At 40.0% G+C, this 22,213-nt stretch overlaps 2 protein-coding genes across 4 annotated transcripts; both read left to right on the top strand.

Moving 5' to 3' along the window:
- The first annotated feature begins 247 nt into the window (after window positions 1-247).
- On the top strand, window positions 248-4,474 carry LOC101131360 (trypsin-like). The gene is made up of 4 exons (XM_055347887.2): window positions 248-316; window positions 794-1,079; window positions 1,731-1,884; window positions 4,204-4,474. Exons 1-4 carry the CDS (start codon window positions 248-250, stop codon window positions 4,421-4,423), a joined length of 729 nt encoding a protein of 242 aa, XP_055203862.1. The 3' UTR covers window positions 4,424-4,474.
- Window positions 4,475-14,891: 10,417 nt separating this feature from the next.
- On the top strand, window positions 14,892-21,632 carry PRSS58 (serine protease 58). 3 transcript variants are annotated; one of them, XM_055346925.2, is made up of 7 exons: window positions 14,892-14,907; window positions 15,003-15,127; window positions 16,031-16,111; window positions 18,104-18,242; window positions 18,466-18,722; window positions 21,164-21,303; window positions 21,405-21,632. In XM_055346925.2, the coding sequence occupies exons 3-7, from the start codon at window positions 16,072-16,074 to the stop codon at window positions 21,552-21,554; spliced, it is 726 nt and encodes a 241-aa protein (XP_055202900.1). In that variant the 5' UTR covers window positions 14,892-14,907; window positions 15,003-15,127; window positions 16,031-16,071; the 3' UTR covers window positions 21,555-21,632. The 3 variants fall into 3 exon arrangements, with proteins under 3 accessions (XP_055202900.1, XP_018886160.1, XP_004046401.1); XM_019030615.3 differs by lacking the exons at window positions 14,892-14,907; window positions 15,003-15,127 and adding an exon at window positions 15,703-15,913; XM_004046353.4 differs by lacking the exons at window positions 14,892-14,907; window positions 15,003-15,127 and adding an exon at window positions 15,733-15,788.
- Window positions 21,633-22,213: the final 581 nt, after the last annotated feature.

The following is a 22,213-nucleotide window of genomic DNA, read 5'->3' as shown; positions in this document are numbered from 1 at the left end:
AGGAGAGCATCCAAGATCTGAAGATTATGAAGTATCTTGGCAGGGTGGTTTTGCCCTGGAATTTTTATAGGGAGAAAAAGATAAGTTTGAGTTGGGGAGATTTATAGTTGGGGTTGTTTTACAATCGGGGGAAGCGTCAGTTAGTTGGCTGAATAGGAAATGTTTATTTTTTAATGTAGCTAGTTTCGAGGAGACAAACCATTCTAATCTCAGCTAATCATTTTTGAAACAAAAAATGGGGAGTTGGATGGTCCATGTCTGGCCATGTCAGCAAGTCCGGGCAAAAGAGGAAAGGTCTGTATTTGATGCATCACAGGTAAGCAAGAGAACCATGCGAAATTTTCTGGGAGCTGGGAGAAAGAAGGGGCAGAGAGTCTTATTTAAGTCATATAGGAAAGGTAGTTCTTTGTGGTAATTCATTTCTAAGAACACAAAACGATGGGGGGATTTCTTAACCATTGCTCTTTTCTGGGAACACAGGCTAAGATAGAGTTCAGCCTTGACACAGAGAATATGGAGACTGAGTTCTGAGTCCTGACTTCGCCACTAACTTCCAAGAGAACCATAGCTTCCTCATCACTAAAATTACAAGGAATGAAAAAAGCAATGATTTATTAAGTGCATTTCATACCCCAGTCCTCTGGAAGTCTCTGGAAGAGGTGAGATGGCAGCAGGATGGGCAGGGAGAGTGGTTTAAGTCACAGAGGGAGAAGGAGACAACAAAGAAAGGTTGTGTCATAGAGAGGGGAGGGAAAATCAGCAGGTACATAATAACTCCGGGCAAGATTTGTAGGATAGGAAAGGAGGCACCAGGACCTTGGCTTGGTCTGTGCCACTCTCTTTCACCCACATCAGAGACGGCTCCCAGCAATGCCGTATATATTTGGGTCTTGATAAGGACTCATTTGAAGACTGCTCTTCTCTCATCTGTCTTCTGCCCATAATCTCCACAGCTGTTCTTGGCAAGGACACTTGGACTAAAGATTGGGACAGCTTACAGCTTGATCAACTTGTCTGTTCCTGGCGAGATCAGTCTGCCTTGAAGGGTTTTCTCATCGTCGCTCTCTTGAGTGCAGCTGGTGAGAGTTTGGGGCTTTGTTTCTGCCTAGTGTGACACCCAGGATAGTATATGAAAGATTGGAAAGAGGAGTAGCTGGGCACAGCTAAAGAGCTAGGAATTGGAGGACATTTAAATATAACAACCGTTGAAGAAAACAAAAGGAACCACATTAGAGGACATGGGCCTGGAAAAGGGGGGTGAGCTGGGTCAGGGGCTCTGGAAGCCCTAAGCTTTTCTATTTCTTTCATCACCAAAGTCAGGCAGTAATTTTTTACCCCAATTTATGGCAAAAGTGAATTTAAAAAAATTTAAATCATGCCGTACTTTTTTACCCCCATTTATGGCAAAAGTGAATTTAAAAAAAATTTCAAGTAGTCATTATTTTTTTCATCTTTGTAACACACAACACTGCCAATAAGAGCTTCTGATCAGCATGTAAGTTAGTTTCACAGAATTTTAATGTAATTTCATCTCAGCAAAGCCATGTGTCCATTTTCTTATTGTGTATAACTTAGAGGACATGCATAATTTTCCTTGATTAAAATATGAAAGGTAAATTGAAGACCTTTACATTACATTTGAAAACCTTAGGTTAGGGAAAACTACCCTAGCCAGTTCTGGCCTTTTAACTTCTTTTTCCCTTTCCACCTATGGCCCCTTGATTCTCCAGGAGCTGTTCTGGCTAAAGACTCTAAAGATAATCAGGAGTTGTCAAATAATTTTACTATTCCTTACATGGTCTACCTTCAGTCCTTCCCAGAACCCTGCGTGGGGTCTCTCATTCACCCTGACTGTGTATTGACAGCTGCCCACTGCCCCTTACCGTAAGTATCCCTTTCTCTTGCGAGCTGGGAGGAATCTGTTCAAACAAATGTAGATCTGGTGAAGCATCCCAGAAAATTTTTAGTAAAATCAGAAGACACGGAAAAAGAGAGACTCTTGTTCCCATTGGGAAACAGAGCACAAATTTGGGCAGTTTAAGAGGAGATCAGTAGGAAGATGTCAGAGGATTCCCTCTCATGGGTAGTAAATAATATTCATTCATCAACAATACTTGTTAAACATTTATTATCTAGCAAGGGCTACTTAATCATTGATGAAACAGTGAAGGAACAAGATGAAAATAAGTGTTCCCTCATGGAGCTTACATTTTGGTAGAGGGAGTAGCCACCACAAATAAATGGCCAAAAACAAAGTATTTTTTTAATGGCAAGCTGTAATATATGGGCATGAAATAAGAAATCTGCTTTAGTTAATGTGGTCATGTCCATCATCTCTGAAGAGGTGAGATCCATAGGAAGAGAAGGAGCCAGCCAAATGAATAAATCCTGGGGGATATTCCAGGCCAAGGGAAAAATATTCATATACTCCCTGAAGTAGCAAAGATATTAAGCTGAGAAATCGGCAGCAATTAAGGGTAATGAGCAGGGGGAACGCTCATAGGATGAGGTCAAAGACTTAGGCAGAAGCCATATCATGCAGTGACAGTAGAGGGCAAGGGAGCACGATACAAAATAAAGCAATTCCTTGCAAATCTCAGTGTTTCTGTTGTGTGTGAGAATGTGCTGTGTGATCAAGACCCACTCAGTTTCATGAGTATAGAACGGTTCTTTCAAATTCAGAAATCTTAGCCGTCTGGCTGTTCAAGGCAGTTTAGTTTAACACAGACTAACCTCTGCTCTGTGGTATATGGGAAATACAAAGGAAATACACAGTTCACATCCTTCCAGAATAAAAATTGAAAAGGCAGATGTTCTTTCTTACATCCATACTTAACACATGAACTGGATGTGTGCTGCCTCTCTATTAGCTGCTAATTCAGATGATAAAAATCTTAATAACAAGGCTCCACTGACTTGTGTTTTAGTTGCCAGACACGATGTCAGACATTTTACAAATTTATGTCTCTAATACAACAATTCTGTAAATTATTGCTATTGTTTTATAGACAAAGGAAGGCCATGTCAGTTCTCAGGTTAAGAAATAAAGTTAGCCCGGCCAGCCGCTCCGTCCGGGAGGGAGGTGGGGGGGTCAGCCCCCCGCCCAGCCTGCCGCCCTGTCCGGGAGGGAGGTGGGGGGTCAGCCCCCTGCCCGGCCAGCCGCCCCGTCCGGGAGGTGAGGGGCACCTCTGCCCGGCCGCCCCTACTGGGAAGTGAGGAGCCCCTCTGCCCGGCCACCACCCCGTCTTGGAGGTGTACCCAACAGCTCATTGAGAACGGGCCATGATGACAATGGCGGTTTTGTGGAATGGAAAGGGGGGAAAGGTGGGGAAAAGATTGAGAAATCAGATGGTTGCCGTGTCTGTGTAGAAAGAGGTAGACATGAGAGACTTTTCATTTTGTTCTGTACTAAGAAAAAATTCTTCTGCCTTGGGATCCTGTTGATCTGTGACCCTACCCCCAACCCTGTGCTCTCTGAAACATGTGCTGTATCCACTCAGGGTTGAATGGATTAAGGGCGGTGCAAGATGTGCTTTGTTAAACAGATGCTTGAAGGCAGCATGCTCGTTAAGAGCCATCACCACTCCCTAATCTCAAGTACCCAGGGACACAAACACTGCGGAAGGCCGCAGGGTCCTCTGCCTAGGAAAACCAGAGAACTTTGTTCACTTGCTTATCTGCTGACCTTCCCTCCACTATTGTCCTGTAACCCTGCCAAATCCCCCTCTGCGAGAAACACCCAAGAATGATCAATAAAAAATAAAAAAAAAATAAAAAATAAAAAAAAAAGAAATAAAGTTAAAATAATTAAAGAGGGTGGCCCGTAGGATTTCTTTTTTTTTTTTTTTTTTTTGAGGCGGAGTCTCGCTCTGTCGCCCAGGCTGGAGTGCAGTGGCGCGATCTCTGCTCACTGCAAGCTCCGCCTCCTGGGTTCACGCCATTCTCCTGCCTCAGCCTCCCGAGTAGCTGGGACTACAGGCGCCCGCCACCACGCCCGGCTAATTTTTAGTATTTTTAGTAGAGACGGGGTTTCACCGTGTTAGCCAGGATGGTCTCGATCTCCTGACCTCGTGATCCACCCGCCTCGGCCTCCCAAAGTGCTGGGATTACAGGCGTGAGCCACCGCGCCCGGCCAGGATTTCTTGTAATCCATCATCTTATGACTCTCTTTCTTCTCATCTCTCTGCCCTCTTTCTTCCAAAGTGTTGAAATTCGAATGGGAGTTTCTCAACTTAGCATCACAAACAAGAAACAACAGATACGAAACTATTCATCGATTGTGACCTACCCTGACTTTGATTCAAAATCCTTGAACAATGACCTAATGATGATCAAACTATCAACACCTGCTTCACTCAACCCCCACTTCACTCAACCCCCATGTGGGGACTATAGCCATAGCCTTGGAACCCATTCCATGTAATGAATCCTGCTTTATTCCAACCTGGACCTGGAATGAATATAAAAACCGTAAGTGTTGGATGCTGTGTTCTTTATGCTGAGGAGGTTGGAGCTGGGAGAAAATGTAGAGGGATGTCCCTAATGGAAATCGCTGCTATGAGACAATGTTGTCCACCATAGAGGGATTCCTGCCAGGGACCCAGACCACCATCACTGGAGGTCAAAGATAAAATTCAAAGAGACTGATAAAGGGCAGCCACTCTGACACCAACAAATGGAGCAGACAGTGATTTTCATATCTCTAGAATATTGAAGACAAGAGTCCAGAGAACTGGATTGAAATACAGGTGGGAGAAATAGGAGTCCTCGTGCACAAAGACAGTATGAAGGCAGCCTGCGGGAGGGTGACACTCATTGATAGTTGCTGAAAGCCCATCACACAATGGAAGAACAGTGGGGGAAATGAACATAAAATATATGTGATGCGGTGAAGCAGCAGAAGATGCTTCCTACACCTTCCGCAGAGAACCCAATTATGTGCAGAGAACCCTGGGAGAGAAGAGAATGGTTGAGGGAGTACCTGTCCTGTCACCAGAGCTGGTTCCCTGCACAGAGTGCTACTCATACCCACTGCTTCTTCCCAGAGTTCCCATTTAAGGGTGGAGACTTGGGTGGTTCGTAGGGAAATTGATTATCATGACATAATCAGTTGTTATCTCCCTGGTCTGACATGCCTCACAGGAAAAACAGTGGCAGCCCATGTTGTAAGCACACACCCATCTCCCCTGTGAGCTGAAACTGGGATGAGCAGAAAGATCTGGTCTCAGCAGGAGTCTGTCTAATAAAGAACACCTGTGAAGAAAACTACTTTCTAATAAGTTTGTTGGTCCTTGTTGGCTGTTACTCCATTATTCTCTCTTTAGGTATTGTTGAGGATGAGGATACCACCACTTGATATCTGAAATGAAATGACAAATGTAAATCTATTGCTTATTACAGCAAGTCAGAGCAATGCTGACCAAGCACCATCCCACTAAGCAGAATGGAGTGCTGATTAGCATAAGGGGTTTGCGGGAAGCTTGGAGTTGAGGGATTGGAGGACTTTCAGAGGTATGAATGGGTTCCATCATCTGTTGAGGCCTGGCTACTTCAGGGGGATTGCTGTTGATTGATTGGTGCTCTGAGGCGTGTTTTTCAGAGGACCTCTGATCCTGATCAGCTGGTTTTAAGAAGTGAAGGCTGACATTGATTATACTGCAAAAGTTATGTTCACTCAAGCAAGTTGTCCTGGATCTATTAATCAGGTTTAAATCTCTCTCTGGTGGCTACAGAACAATGCACGTGCTCTGTAAAAGCAAATAAAAGTGGAATTTTAGAAGTCAGTCTTTGGTAAAAAACAGAAATAAAAAGCAGAAACTATTATATTCTCAGTATTTTGCAGATTCATTTTTCCACTTAGAAGCAAGTACTTGGGAATCTAAGTGAACATGTTTTCTGAACAATTACAGCTTGTATGATTTTTGTCCTTGATTTTATAAGTCTTATTCAAAGTAATTGAATCACAACTTACAGAAGTAATTTATTAAGTACAATTTGAAAACAAAACAAAACTATTCAGAGGTATATAGGCTCTGCATGTCAAAATCACAGTGACAAACTCTACCTCTATAAGCTTTCTGGTGCAGGGCTTCCAATATTTATTAGAAATTCATTATTTCAAGTAACTTAAGTTACTTTCACCTAGTTTTTTACACATATTTTAATTTAGTTCCCATAAAAACATAAAACTGAACATAATTTCTCTTTCTTCTCTGACCTGCCAACTTCTGGCCTAATCTGCTTTAGGGCATTTGATTGGATACACTCTATCAGAAAAAATCCTGCTCCTTAAACAACACTAGACTTAGCTTGAGCGATCTCTGGTCAGCGTTTTTGTTTCCTTTCTCTTTGCTATTCTCTACCAGAAATTTAAATTACATGATACCTTCGTTAAAGTCCCTGTATCCTGAATTTGACAGTATAACAGCAATTGCTATTATGGAGATGAACAACATGACAACTTCTTAGGGGGAAATATATATGTATATTTATATCAATACACATACTATAAACACTTATAAATAATCTGTTTAACTCAAAAAGCAGTTTTATATGCATTAAAAATAGTTTCTCCCTTTGTAACTAAACGTGAAAAGGATCAAGTAGATGCCCAATAAAGGTGTGTGTGTAGGGGGAAAATCTTTGGGACAATGGTTTCGTTACTGTCTCTTTCTCCTTGTGGTCACTAATAACTCACAGTTCTTTCAAAATTTTATAAATGATGCATAGTACAGAAAGAACTATGGATTTGATATCTGATAAAGGGGACTTATAAACCTACTTCTCTAACATGGAGATTACTGAACAAGGAATCCTACTGAGAATGGAGTGTCTGCTGTTACCTGCATTGAATATTCTCAGGACTGAATTTATTTACAAAACAGGATCTGGTTAGAAGAGCCCTTGTGATAAGAAGAGTCACTCTGGAGTTTGTTTTCTCTTTCCCACAGTCAGTGATCCTGACATCCTGACATGGGTCAACCAATATTCTCTTCCATTCCGTGACTGTCAGGATAGACTCAAAGAAGAACAGGCAGGAAACATCATTTGTGTAGGACACCCTCTAAGGATCCTATCTAAAAACCAGGTATTTCTCCCTTCTCTATACTGGAAGATAGCAAGAGTCCCATGGGAGGAGTGATGATAATGCAGAATCAAAGAGCACTCACCCAAAAGGCCTCCTAAGAGTGAGAAGCAGAGAGCTGGAGTCCCTCTCCCCTCCCTACTCACCTCTGGGTTTCTAACCATTGCCCTTCTCATCTTTCAGAGTGGGAGAGATTTGGGGTAGAACTATTTGTCCTTTGTCTTGCTTGCACTTGGGTTGGGTCAAGCTTGAACCTTAGAAGTAAGACTTATGTGGATGTAAAGAGAAGTCTGCCACCTCTCAAGAAAAATAAGCCCATTCTCTTAGATGGTTTTGCTACTGTTATGTGCCGCTTTTTGGCATTTACTATTTTTTTTTTTTTTTTTGGAGATGTAGTCTCACTCTGTCACCCAGCCTGGAGTGCAGTGGCACGATCTTGGCTCACCGCAACCTCCGTCTCCCAGGTTCAAGCGATTCTCTGAGTAGCTGGGATTACAGGCACGCACCATCACGCCCGGCTAATTTTTGTATTTTAGTAGAGACAGGGTTTCACCATTTGGCCAGCATGGTCTTGATCTCCTGACCTTGTGATCCACCCACCTCTGCCTCCCAAAGTACTGGGATTACAGGCATGAGCCACCACGCCCAGCTGGCATTTACTCTTGTTCCATAAGGACAAGGACACATTGACCTTCTGTTCCTTCTCTCTATAAGGAAGTTTCGGCTGCCCCAGCCATCTGCAATGGGTGGTTGCATGGAATCTTGTCCTGGGCAGAAGGAAGTGTCACCCTAGGAAGTGAAGGATTCTTCACAGGTGTTCATCGCTATGCAAGATGGATCTTGAAAATTATGGATACCCACTGAGGCGCCTCTGTTCCCATATCCCCTCAGTACCACCTCTTCATAAGTTCTACACTGGATCTACAACTCTCTTCATCTTTGTTATTTTGGAACAAAATCCAAAGAGGAAACATCTGATTAAAAAAAAAAAATGAGTAGCTGAGAACCTGTGCCATGACTCCTGCTGTCTTTGTCATGTAAACTTTGAGGATAATGAGAAATTTATCAACCTCTTCACCTTGTGTTTGTTCATTCATTTATTCATTCAAAAATTAACCACTAGCTGTTTAGTAGGCACTGCCTTTGCTAAGGATGCCTGAGTGACTATGACATGACCTTGGCCATCAGTTAGCTAATTATAATACCTTTTGATAACTGCTATAACAGAGATGAGCAGTAAGCTCCATGAAAACATAAAATAAAACATTCTGAGTGGTAGTGCCAGGAGAGGTAACACCAGAGAGGCAGACAAATTAGGGGAGGATATTGTAAAACTGAGCACATAGTTTATTAAAAGGCAAAAAAGCATATGAAAGTGTGATATAGTCTGGAAAATATATGTAAATAAGCAAACCTTGAAGGTAGAAAATAAATTGTAGAAAAGGAAAAATAATGTGATAAAATATTATTCTATTATAGGCAGGCAAATGTTGAGAGATGAAGGGCCTGACCTGCTCTATAAAGGAACTTAGATTTTTACCTCATAGGCATTAGAGGGGGTGTCATTGAAGCTTTTACAGTAAACAAAACACCATCCAATTTCTGATTTGAGAGATACTAAGGAAGTAACATCTGTAAGATTTGGACATACTTACTGTAAGAAGAAAGGCAAGGGAGATGTCAGGGATAACTCTCCCAAGTTTTTGACTTGGACAACAGGTAAGATGGTGATTCTCAAAGATAATATGAGGATAACAAGTGCATTTGTGTGCAAGGTATCAAGAGCATGGTCCTGCATGAGGAGACAGGTGGCCTGCTATATTGAGATCCTTTAAGGATGTAGAGGTGGTTATTTCCAGCAGGCAGTTGGAGACAGTAATCTGAAATCCAGATGCTGCCTGAGGAGTGACTAACAAACAGGAGTCATACATTGGTGGGTGGGAGCTGCGGGGTTTGGGAGGGCTCTCTGCTATGGAGAAGAGCTGTGATGGGTGCTCAGCCCTTCTCTCACACTGGCATATGTTGGGGAGATGTGCAGCATCCCATAGCCACTGACCAAATCATCTAAAAACAGAGACAGATTTAAGGGGATTCTGAGTGGCCCCCCAAAGTTAGGGGTTTGAGTGACATATGAGAGACCAAAGAGCAACAGAGAGAAAAGAGTCAATATGACATAGGGATCTTATGTTAAAAAAGAAAAGATGGGCAGAGGAGGCCAGTGAAGATGGGAACAGAGAACCACACCATAGGAGAAACCCCCTGTGGGAGGCGTAAAGAGGTTTGAGGTTTCTTCCCTTGAGGGGCGCAGTGAATCTAGGGCATCTATAAAGTCTGCAGAGGTGAGTTGGTTTTTGGACCCTGATCCTGGATGCCTGAATGTGTTTTCTCTTCTCCTAAAACAAAACAAAACAAAACAAAACCCACATGCAGTGACTCAGGTCTATAATCCCAGCACTTTTGGAGGCTGAAGTGGGAGGATTGTTTGAGACCAGGAATTTAGGACCAGCCTTGGTAACACTGAGAAACCTTTGTCTCTACATAAAATAGTAATAAAAAAAAAAAACTCCTAACTACATGGGAGGCTGACAGGGGAGGAGGTCACGGCTGCAATGAGCTATTATTGTGCCACTGAATTCCGGCCTGAGTGACAGAGCAAGACCCTGTCTCTAAAACAACAACAACAAAAGCCAAAACCAGACAGCTTAGGTGCATCTAAGACCAATAGCTTGTTCTGGTCCATTCACAGAAATTTTCTTTGTTCTAAGATCTAGATACTAAAGCCATTTCATTCACTATATGATTATTTTTTTCTGTAATTTCTGGCCCCATCCAAATGACACGTCCTCAGTTTGCCAGTCTTCTCTCACATTTTCCCCAGTTTCCTGTCTCTGACTCACTGCCCAAAGCACCCTTAATGAATCATGTCTGTATTTGTGCCAGAGTTTTTTTTTTTAATTTCAACTTTTATTTTAGATGCAGGGGGGACACGCATAGGTATGTTAAGTGGGTATATTGTGTTATGCTGAGGTTTGGGGTATGGATCCCATCACCCAAGTAGTGAGCATAGTACCTGGTAGGTAGTTTTTCAAACCATGCCCCTCTCCCTCCCTCCAACTTCTAGTAATCTGCAGTGTCTATTGTTCTCATGTTTATGTCCATGTGTGCTCAATGTTTAGCTCCCACTTATAAGTGAGAACATGCGATATTTGGTTTTCTGTTCCCGTATTAATTCGCTTAGGATTATAGAGCTCAACTAATTACTTCTTGTAACCCTTGAATTACATCTTTAGCACTTATTGGCAATCCTATCTTCTCCAATAAATTGTTTGTATAATTCTCCGCAGTAGCAATTTCAAACCCTCTCCTCTCTCCTCAAACTTTTAATGCTCACTTTTAGCAGATGACCTCTAGTGTGGGAGTAGAGAAAAACTGAAACCAGCAGAAGATACCTCCCTGAAATTGCCACCACTAAAACTGCAAACATACTTGCTTTCCCCCACCTTTTTTCTTTTTCATTCTTCCTGCTATAGTGGAAGCAAGACCTTATTATTTACAGCCTCTATCTCTACCTGTGAAATGGACCCCATCTTGTCTGACTTCCTCACGGACTTGCTTTATTGATTATCTCCAATTTTCCCTATCTATCACCTTCTTCCTGTTATCATTCAAGGAAAATAAAGCCTCACTCATCTAAAATACAGAACCCGAGGACATGTTTCTTTGACCTACTCTCTGATTGCCTCCTCTATCTCCTTTGCAGGCAGTTCTTACTCGACAAATCCTGCAAAGTCTGTTTCATATGATTCTCCTATCTGTGTCTCCTTGCCTGTCTCTCTCTTCATTCTCTTTTTTACATTCCCTGCTCTCCTTGGAGCTTTGGTTCATCCACCTGGAGATTTCTTCCCCATCTCTTCATTTGGCTAACTTCTACTCATCCTTCAAGTTTCAAACTTCACTTCGCAAAGAAGGTCTTCTTCTGACCTTATATTAGGGTCCTGCGACATGCTTCTCTACCTCCCTTTTCCTTTGACATTCACGATGATTGTTCTTGTTACATCGGTCTCCCCCTCATTAAGCATTATGATGTATGAGAGCAAGCTTCTTACCTCCCTTGCCATGGAATCATCATTATCGAATATGATGCCAGCATCCAGTATGCATTTGTATTAGTTTTCTATTGCTGTGTAAAAACATCACAGATTTAATGGCTTAATAAAAATACACATTTAGGAGGAGTTCAAGAAAAAATTGGTGGATAGGAGCAGGACTAGGTTGCAGCTCCCACTTGGAGGGACAGAGCAGCATGTGGATACCCACATCGTCAACTTTTTCCCAAGAACTACTGCAGGAACAATGAAATCAAGAAGAAAATTTAAAAATTCTTTGAACTGAACAATAATAGTGACAAAACCTATCAAAACCTCTGGGATACAGCAAAAGAGGTGCTAAGAGGAAAGCTCACAGAATTAAATGTCTACATCAAAAAGTCTGAAATTGCACAAATAGACAATCTAAGGTTATACCTCAAGGAACTAGAGAAACAAGAACCAACAAAACCCAAACCTAGAAGAAGAAAAGAAATAATCAAGATTAGAGCAAAACTAAATGAAATGGAAATAACAACAAAAGAAAATACAAAACATACATGAAACAAAAACCTAGTTCTTTGAAAAGATAAATAGAATTGATAGACCATTAATGAGCTTAACCAAGAAAAGAAAAGGGAAGAATCAGATAAGCTCAACCAGAAATGAAATGGGAGACATTACAACAGATACCACAGAAATACAAAGATCATTCAAGGCTACTATGAACACCTTCACATGCATAAGCTAGAAAATCTAGAGGAGATGGATAAATTCCTGGAAATATACAACCCTCCCAGATTAAACCAGGAAGAAATAGAAACTCTGTACAGACCTATAACAAGCAGCAAGATTGAAATGGTAATTAAAAAGTTGCCAATAAAAAAAAGTCCAGGATCAGACAGATTCACAGCTGAATTCTATCAGACATTCAAAGAAGAATTGGTACCAATCCTGCTGACATTATTCCAAAAGATATTGACACTATTCCAAAAAGAGAATCCTCCCTAAATCATTCTACGAAGGCAGTATCACCCTAATATCAAAACCAGGAAAGGACATAACAAAAAAGAAAACTACAGGCCAATATCCCTGATGAATATGGATGCAAAAATCTTCAACAAAATACTAGCTAACAGAATCCAACAGCATATCAAAAAGGTAATCCACCATGATCAAGTGGGTTTCATACTAAGGATGCAGAGATTGTTTAACATCTGCAAGTCAACAAATGTGATATACTATATAAAAAGAATTAAAACAAAAATCATATGATTGTCTCAGTAGATGCAGAAAAAACATTTGAAAAAATCCAACATCTCTTTATGATTAGCACCCTTAGCAAAATCGGCAAAATGTGGCATAGAAGGGACATATCCTAAGGTAATAAAAGCCATCTATAACAAACCCACAGCCAACATTATACTGAATGGGGAAAAGTTGAAAGCATTCCTTCTAAGAACTGGAACAAGACAAGGATGCCCACTTTGATCACTTCTATTCAACATAGTACTGAAAGTCCTAGCCAGAGCAATCAGACAAGAGAAAGAAATAAATGGCACCCAAATTAGTATGAGAAGGTCAGACTCTCATTGCTTGCTGATGACATGATTGTATACCTATAAAACCCTAAAGACTCATCCAAAAAGCTTCTAGAACTGGAATATGAATTCAGCAAAGTTTCAGGACACAAAACTAATGTACACAAATAAGTAGCACTGCTATGCACCAACAGCAACCAAGCTGAGAACCAAATCAAGAGCTCAATCCCTTTTACAATAACCACACAAAAAAAGGAATATAGTTAATCAAGGAGGTGAAATACCTCTACAGAGAAAACTACAAAACACTGCTGAGAAATCATAGAAGACACAAACAAATGAAAACACATTCCATGCCCATGGATGGGTAGAATAAATATTGTGAAAATGATCATACTGCTAAAAGCAATCTACAAATTCAATTCAATTCCCACCAAAATACCACCATCATTCTTCACAGAACTAGAAAAATAATCCTAAAATTCATGTGGAACCAAAAAAGAGCCCACATAGCCAAAGGAAGACTAAGCAAAAAGAACAAATCTGGAGGTATCACATTACCTGACTTCAAACTATACTATAAGGCCATAGTCACCAAAACAGAATGGTCCTGGTATAAAAATAGGCACATAGCCCAATGGAACAGAATAGAGAATCCAGAAATAAAGCCAAATACTTATAATCAACTGATCTTCGACAAAGTAAACAAAAACATAAAGTGGGGAAAGGACAGCCAATTCAACAATGGTGCTGCGATAATTGGTAAACTGCATGTAGAAGAATGAAACTGGTTTCATCTCTCACTCTACACAAAAATCAACTCAAGATAGACCAAAGACTTAAATATGAGACCTGAATCCATGCAATTTCTAGAAGATAACATAGGAAAAACCCTTCTAGACATTGGCTTAGACAAAGACTTTATGACCAAGAACCCAAAAGCAAATGCAACAAAAAGATAAATAGATGGTACTTAATTAAATGAAAAAGCTTCTGCACAGCAAAAGAAATAATCTGCAGAGTAAACAGACAACCCTGAGAAAATCTTTGCAATCTGTATAGCTGACAAAGGGCTAATATTCAGAATCTACAAGGTACTCAAACAAATCAGCAAGAAAAAAACAAGCAATCCCATCAAAAAGTGGGCTAAGGACATGAATAGATAATTCTTAAAAAAATACTTACAACTGGCCAAAAAACATATGAAAAAAATCAAAACCACAATGTGATACCACCTTACTCCTGCAAGAATGGCCATAATCAAAAAATAAAAAAAAATAGATGTTGGAATGGATGTGGTGAAAAGGGAACACTTTTACACTGTTGGTGGGATTGTAAACTAGTACAACCACTATAGAAAACAGTGTGGAGATTCCTTAAAGAACTGAAAGTAAATCTACCATTTGATCCAGCAATCCCACTCCTTGGAATCTATCCAGAGGAAAAGAAGTCATTATAGGAAAAAAGTTCTTGCACATACATATGTCTCCATAGCTTTGCCTTTCCCAGAATGTCATATAATTGGAATTATATGGTATATAATCTTTTCAGACTAGCTCTTTTCACTTAGCAATATGCATATAAGTTTACTCCATGTCTTTTCATGGCTTGAGAGTTAAGTTTTTTAAATCATAAAATCTCTGAATAACATTTCATTATATGGATGAATCACACTTTGTTTATCCATTTATCTATTGAAGGACATGTTGGTTGCTTCCAAGATTTGGCAACTTTGAACAAAGCTGCTATAAACATTTATGTGTAGGATTTTTGTGAACACAAGTTTTCAAATCTTTTGGTGTATCAAGAAGTGCAATTGCTGTATCATATAGTAAGGTTATGTTGAGCTTAATAAGAAACTTCCAAGCTATTTTCTAAAGTGACTGTACCATTTTGCACTCTCATCAGCAATAAATTCTCACCAGCATCAGTTCTTGATACTTCATATCCTCACTAGCATCTGTTGTTGTCAGTGTTTGGATTTTAGCCCTTCCACAGGGTATGTAGTGGTATCCCATTGTTGTTGTAATTCCCTAATGACATATTATGTTAAGAATTTTTTCATATGCCATTTACCATCTGTATATATTCTCTGGTGTTATCTTCCCCATCACTGCAAAATATATCTGTTTGAAGGCCTAAACCTCAATGCAATTGTATTGTAGGGCCTAAAAGGAAGCAATTAAGGCTAAATTAGGTTAGAAGGGTGGGGCCCTGATCCAATAGGATTTATGTCCTTATAAAAAGAGTCACCAGAGAGCTTTCTTTCCCTCTTTATCTCTGTGTGCACAGAGGAAAGGCCATGTGAGGAAGCAGTAAGAAGGTGATCATCCACAAGCCAGGGAGAGAGGCCTCACCAGAAACTGAATTTGACAACACCTTGATCATGGACTTCTGACCTTCAGAACTATAAGAAAGTAAGTGTCTGTCGTGTAAGACACCTAGACTGTGGTTTTTTTTTTGGCAGTCCAAGCAGACTAAAACATTTGGTAAGGATCTTTGGCCCACTTTTAGGTTGTGTTGTTTGTTTTCTTAATGTCGAATTTTAATATTTCCTTATACATGAATTATTTAGCAGATATGTGTTTTGCAAATATTTTTTTCTAGTCTGTGGCATATCTCAATTTTTAGCCCTGAATACTTTGTTTCATAACCATCAACTTAAGTATCATTCCCACTAGTGTGTAAGCTCTTGGAAGGTAGGAAAGAAGTCCTTCAACTGAGGCAACCCCAGCAGCAAGCATAGATCCTAGCACAAGTTAGATACATAAGATAAATAATTAGCAGGTTGGTTCACAGAATAAATGGATAAACAGTGACATGAAGGAAAAGGTTAATATATTTCAAAGAGGAGTTTAATGTCAGGCAGAGGAAGCAATGTCAGCTCCAGAGGGCTACGTACATTATGTCCACTGGAGAAAAATAGCATCACACAGTGGGGGATAGCATCACACAGACAGGAGGGGCAGCAGCCCACACATAGTTTAGAGGGGAACCTGCCTACCAAGGCTGGCAAAAAGGAGACCAGACAGGAGGCGTCTGTAGAGATATCATGAACTTCAACTTATCTTAGCTTTGGTACTTTCTTCCCTGAAGACAGAGGGCAGAACTCTGAGTTCCAGAACCATTTTCAACTGTATTGGGGACCAATCACTTGACTCTATTCTTGTCTCTCTGACAGATGACGCTACACCCTCCTCTGAGTAATGGACACCATTTCTAAAACTGAATCCTGCTACTAAAATAATTCAGATGATATATTTTTCCAATTCTACAATCTTGCTTTGTTTTATTTAGTTGTTTTCTCTCTCTCTTCCCAGTTTTCCAGAGACTGGAGCTAAACTGGGCTTTCAACATCATCATGAAGTTTATCCTCCTCTGGGCTCTCTTGAATCTGACTGGTGAGTGTGTGCGTATTTGTCTCTTTACCCACCAAAGAGAAATCCTGGGAAAAGCATGAAAGATGGGTAACAGCGAGAGGCGTCATTCCAGAATTCAAGTGTAGGATGGTCCTCTGTCCCTCTCCACTGCCCCGTTCCCATCAAGTTTCCTCCTGTGATAGTGCCTGCCTGCCTGCCGCAGGAGGATTGCTTGTGTGTTTTTGGGGGAGGCGTGGACATTGTCACTCAAATACCAGACCCACTCCTAAGACCTGACTCTGGACCTGTCTGCAACAGGATTGATGTTCTGCACCACAGAGGGCACAGCAGAACATTGAAGAATCAGATATCTCCTGGCACAGTTCCAGTTACTCAGGAATAAACCCAGGTTTATTCATAAATCCTCTCTTTCTCTCATACTCCACGTTTGATCTCTTAGAAAAATGTTGGCTTTATCTTCTAAATGTATCCTAAATTCAATCACATCTCACCATCTCCACTGCTCACAATGATCTAAGCCACCACCTCTTGCCTGGATTAGCAAATTATTCTCCTAACAGACCCCTCTACCTCTATACTTCTACACTCTACAGGTTCTCCATGAGGAGACTGTAATCACTCCTTCGCACAAATCCTTGAGTGGTTCCATTTGTACTCAGGAAACAAGGCCGAGTTCTTACAATGGTCTACAAAACCCTCCATTCTTCTTTGAGCCCCTTTCCTCCTCTGCTCCCCTTCATTCACTCTGGGTCAGCAGCCATGGCCTCTGTGATGTAACTGACACAAGCCTCAGGACTCATGCTGCAGCTGTTTCCTCTGCCTGGAGTCCCTTCACCCAGATATTTGACTAGCAACTTCCCCCGTTTTCATGTTATTGTTCAACATTGCCCATGAAGTTCTACTCTGATGACTGGTTTAATATTACCTGAGACTGGAGTAATGGCTCTCACCTATAATCCCAGCACTTTGGGAAGCTGAGGTGGGAGGATCACTTGAGCCCAAGAGTTTGAGACCAGCCTGGGCAACATAGCAAGACTCCATCTCTATTAAAAAAATTAAAAAATTTAAAAATTAACCAGATATGGTGGCACACACCTGTAGTCCAAGCTACTCAGGAGGGTTGCTTGAGCCCAGGAGGTTGAGGCTGCAGTGAGCCTGATCTTGCCACTGCACTCCAATCTGAGCAACAGAGTGAGATCCTGTCTCAAACAAACAACAAACAAATACTGCCTGAAACCCCTCCTTCTCCCCCAACACGCAATTGGTAATACCTTTCTCTCTTTCCCTGTCCTACTTTTATTTCCATAGCACTAATCACCATTTAACATCATATATAGTTTACTTGTGTTTTTCCATAGCACTAATCACCACTTAACATCCTACATAGTTTATTTGTGTGTTGTGTTTATTATTACTGAATATCTTCATTAATTGTAATATATGAGAGCAGGAATATCTACTTTGTTCACTATATAGCCCAAGCCCCTAAAACAGAGCTTGACATATACTAGGTGCTCAACGTATATTTGGTAGAACAATACATTATTTTTCCCCTCCTCAGACTCTTAGCATTTGGTCTGTTCTTGTCATGATACTTATATAATTCTGCCTTGAGTTGTTGTTGGGAAAAAGAGATAAGACTTATTAAAGCATTCTAAATAAGAATGCCTTAAGACTTATTGAAGCATTCTAAAATTGGTAAAAATAGTGAAAAAAATGCGTTGATTTAGCATACAACCCACTAAATTGTGGAAGGTATTTAAGAAAGTTGAACATTTAATTTGAAAGATTTTATTGACAGTGAAAAAGCCAAACACTTTTTATTTTTCAAAAGAGATATGTTTCTACCATTTGTCATTTTCTTCGTGTTTTAGAACAAAGTAAGTCATTTTACAGATAAAGTTGCTAGAGAAAAGGATAGGGGAACTTGGAGCCTATTAAATGACTTTCCTGAAGTTTTTCTGGTGATGACTGAGAAATCTTGGAATTTCTTGTCTATGCTTCTCTTTCCAGTTGCTTTGGCCTTTAATCCAGATTACACAGTCAGCTCCACTCCCCCTTACTTGGTCTATTTGAAATCTGACTACTTGCCCTGCGCTGGAGTCCTGATCCACCCGCTTTGGGTGATCACAGCTGCACACTGCAACTTACCGTGAGTGATAAGCCTTCAAAGGCACTCCATTCTTTGGGTTCTCAGGTTGGGCACAGACTCTCACCCCTGTCTGAGACCATCTCCCAATTAAATGGGATTAGAAAGGCCTTTGGGAGACATACGAGGGTACAGAAAAAGGTCTGTGGGGAGGGATAATAGAGGCTCATAATGATGGAGAAGCCATCTCTGTTAAGTCCTCTCATAAACGTCTATATTGTTCCAGAAAGCTTCGGGTGATATTGGGGGTTACAATCCCAGCAGACTCTAATGAAAAGCATCTGCAAGTGATTGGCTATGAGAAGATGATTCATCATCCACACTTCTCAGTCACTTCTATTGATCATGACATCATGCTAATCAAGCTGAAAACAGAGGCTGAACTCAATGACTATGTGAAATTAGCCAACCTGCCCTACCAAACTCTCTCTGAAAATACCATGTGCTCTGTCTCTACCTGGAGCTACAATGTGTGTGATATCTGTGAGTTCAAGACAATGTTCTTCTCTCAGAATTAGACATGCTTCTACACCTTCGCGACTCTTGGCTTCTTCAATTCGGCCTAGTGAAGCTTTCTTCTAACCTCTTTCTCCCCTTTCCTTTTCTCTGTACCTCACTGAAGGAGTGCTTCAAGGTTTTTGGGTTTTTTTCATTCACCCGCTGTATCTTTCTATCATTTTCTCTTTCATATATGATAGAAGTGGTTTTAGTGGAAAGAAAACATTTGTATTCCAATCCTAATTTTCTATGTGACAGCAGGTCATTTTACCTTGGAGCCTCAATTTCCTTAACTCTAAAATAAAGCAGATTACTATGTTGTATATTTTCAAACGATTTCAGGCAATAAAGCAACTTGAAGCCTTGAAAAGTCATGAAATAAATATCAGTGTATTAAATGTAAGATAAATATATAATATTTTACTAAATGCGATAGAACTTCCTTATGTAAGATTTTAATAAAGATACAGAGTTAAAGTTTTAAAAAGAACTTCTGAAATAAACATTTTAAACTGGTAACATTCTAAGCATTCACTCATTTCTTCAGAAAATTGACAAAGGGCTACCATTATTTTTATCAATGGAAGTTTTCTATACATAATTTGAAACTCCTGAACTAGATAGTCTATCTAAACTTTGTTCTATGCCTCATATTTCATATTCCATAAAACACCCACAACTTAAGGCAACTTTCTGTTTTCTAAGTTGCATCTCCATCTGCCCATTACCCCATCTCCAAATTTTTATGCAAACCCTAATTAACTGTCTATAGTTGCTAATTACAAAAGTTGAGAGTAGTGGTGAAGGGGAGTTGATTACCTATTAGCAAAATAGAACAATGATATAATCCCTTGTGAAGAATTATTAATGCAACTTTACTCATGAGTAAGTTTGAGTATGTATAATATACATCATACGCTAGATACCATAGTATGAAAAGGAGATTTATTTGAAACAAACCTGTCAGATTACATTCATCTATCCATCACTACTTTCTTTTTATAGAAACCAATGGGCAGATGTACACTTATTCTATCATTGTTGCCATGATTCAAGCCTCTTAAAACTAATCCTTAGTAAATACCTTCAGATTTAGAGCACATTTTCTTGAATATATCAAGAAGTAGAAATTATTTGTGCTCTGAGAGTCAATTTGATTTTTGGAAAGAGCCAAATGTCCTTCTGTGAGCAGTATGTTTGATTCATCTGGGTTATGGCATAAGGTTCAAAACGAGATATGACTTCAAAAAAAACGCAACTTATTTTGATCTGGGTCATCAAGTAGTTAAGTAAGCATTTCCTACAGAAGTATTCCCAGAAGAAATGTTTAGCCATGAAATTATTGCTTGGAAAATAAAGTGAAGGATCTCATACATTTTCTTTTCAAGAACTAATACATTATTTTCAAATAAAAACATTAAACATACTCTTCCATTATTAAAAAAACCAAAATCTTAAAATACAGTACTTCTTCCCAAAGAAACGTCCGTGGAAAGAACACGTGCCACATGTGTTCATACTACTTTGTTGTTTTTCTCATTTTGTTTCAGATTGGACAAATTTTGTTACAAGTGTGCACAATTCACAGTATTTGTGGACTATTGATACAAAGAAAAGAACTTTAATTAGGAACCAGGAAACCCAGTTTTAAATCCTAGCTTTACCATTTACTAGCTTTATATGTTTAAGAAAACTGCTTTTTCAGTGACTTTTTTGTGCAGATACTCGGTTTTGTTTTGACCTGACAATTGAGAAAGTAGGCCAGATATCTGTAAATTCATTCAAACTCTAAAAATTACATTTCAAAGGAAACCCTTTGAATGTTTAAATTTCCAGAAAAGTTTTTGGGTTTTTTTGAGATGGAGTCTCACTCTTGTCACCCAGGCTGGAGTGCAGTGGCGCAGTCTCAGCTCACAGCAACCTCCGCTTCTTTAGTTCAAGCAATTCTCCTGCCTCCCAAGTAGCTGGCATTGCAGGCGCTCATCACCACGCCCAGCTAATTTTTCTATTTTTAGTAGAGACAGGGTTTCACCATGTTGGCCAAGCTGGTCTCGAACTCCTGACCTCAGGTGATCCACCCATCCTGGCCTCCCAAAGTGCTGGGATTACAGGCATGAGCCACTGTGCCCAGCCACATTTCCAGAAAAGTTTAAAACAAAGTGTTTCATTTCATTCCTGGAGTGTCTCACATGTACATGTAACTCCCAAGAATTTGATCACTTTTATAAGGTCACCGACTTTGCATCATAAGAAATTATTAATCTGATCATCTCCTGTACCCTCGTTTTCCTAACTGCCACAGTTCTGACTTCTCTGAATGTTTGATCTCTTTTAATTTCTGATGGTAGAAGAAGAAAAGTGTTTTAAAAGAAGGTTTAATACCTAACAAAACTCTGAAGGAAGTTTGACTTCTGTCTTTTCTTTAGACAAAGAGCCCGATTCACTGCAAACTGTGAACATCTCTGTAATCTCCAAGCCTCAGTGTCGCGATGCCTATAAAACCTACAACATCACAGAAAATATGCTGTGTGTGGGCATTGTGCCAGGAAGGAGGCAGCCCTGCAAGGTAAAATACTCTCCATGCATTAATTTTCCCATTTTCTTCCTTCTGTCTTGCCAGAAAGATAACCTGCTTTTTTGTTGTTGTTATTATTGTTTTCCTGGCAGGAAGTTTCTGCTGCCCCGGCAATCTGCAATGGGATGCTTCAAGGAATCCTGTCTTTTGCGGATGGATGTGTTTTGAGAGCCGATGTTGGCATCTATGCCAAAATTTTTTACTATACACCCTGGATTGAAAATGTAATCCAAAATAACTGAGCTGTGGCAGTTGTGGACCATATGACACAGCTTGTCCCCATCGTTCACCTTTAGAATTAAATATAAATTAACTCCTCACATTGCCCCATGCATACCTGTCTCAATTCTGCTAAACAGAGTGGGTGCTTGAGCAGTTTTACTTGTACATATCTTCACTGTGATTATTCATAACAACCCTTCTTGCCTTCTAGATAAGGATGGAAAACCCAAAATTCCTCAGATAATTGAAGTTTATGAAGTGGGAATTATGTTCTTTCTAACGAATTGGTAACTGACATAAAATAAAGGCCACTCCACAGCCATTTGGGGTACAAAACCCTTTACTACATCCACCAAATTAGACAATGTGTGATTTTGGCACATTACTATGCTGATTGAAAAAAGGAAGTCTAATAAAGAGGGATCTAAATAGAAGGGCAAAGGTGAGAGGGGAGGGGAGGGCAAAGGTGAGAGGGAGGTGTTACACTTAGCTTCTCCTTGCCCATGCAACTGTCAATGCCATCGATGGATTCTGGTCATTCATGTTGCAGGATTCTGAGTGTTTACTGGAGACATGAGGAGTTACTATAAAAGTTAACTGAGGTTTATGGCACAGCAGATAAACGGGAAATCAATGACAGATTTTCCTAGTACATACTTGCCTTTTATATAAAGCTAGT

The sequence above is a fragment of the Gorilla gorilla genome, chromosome 6 (genome assembly GCF_029281585.2).
Source record: "Gorilla gorilla gorilla isolate KB3781 chromosome 6, NHGRI_mGorGor1-v2.1_pri, whole genome shotgun sequence".
NCBI classification, from domain to species: Eukaryota; Metazoa; Chordata; class Mammalia; order Primates; family Hominidae; genus Gorilla; species Gorilla gorilla.
Note: the sequence above shows the minus strand (reverse complement) of the source record. Positions and strands in the feature narration are given on the sequence as shown.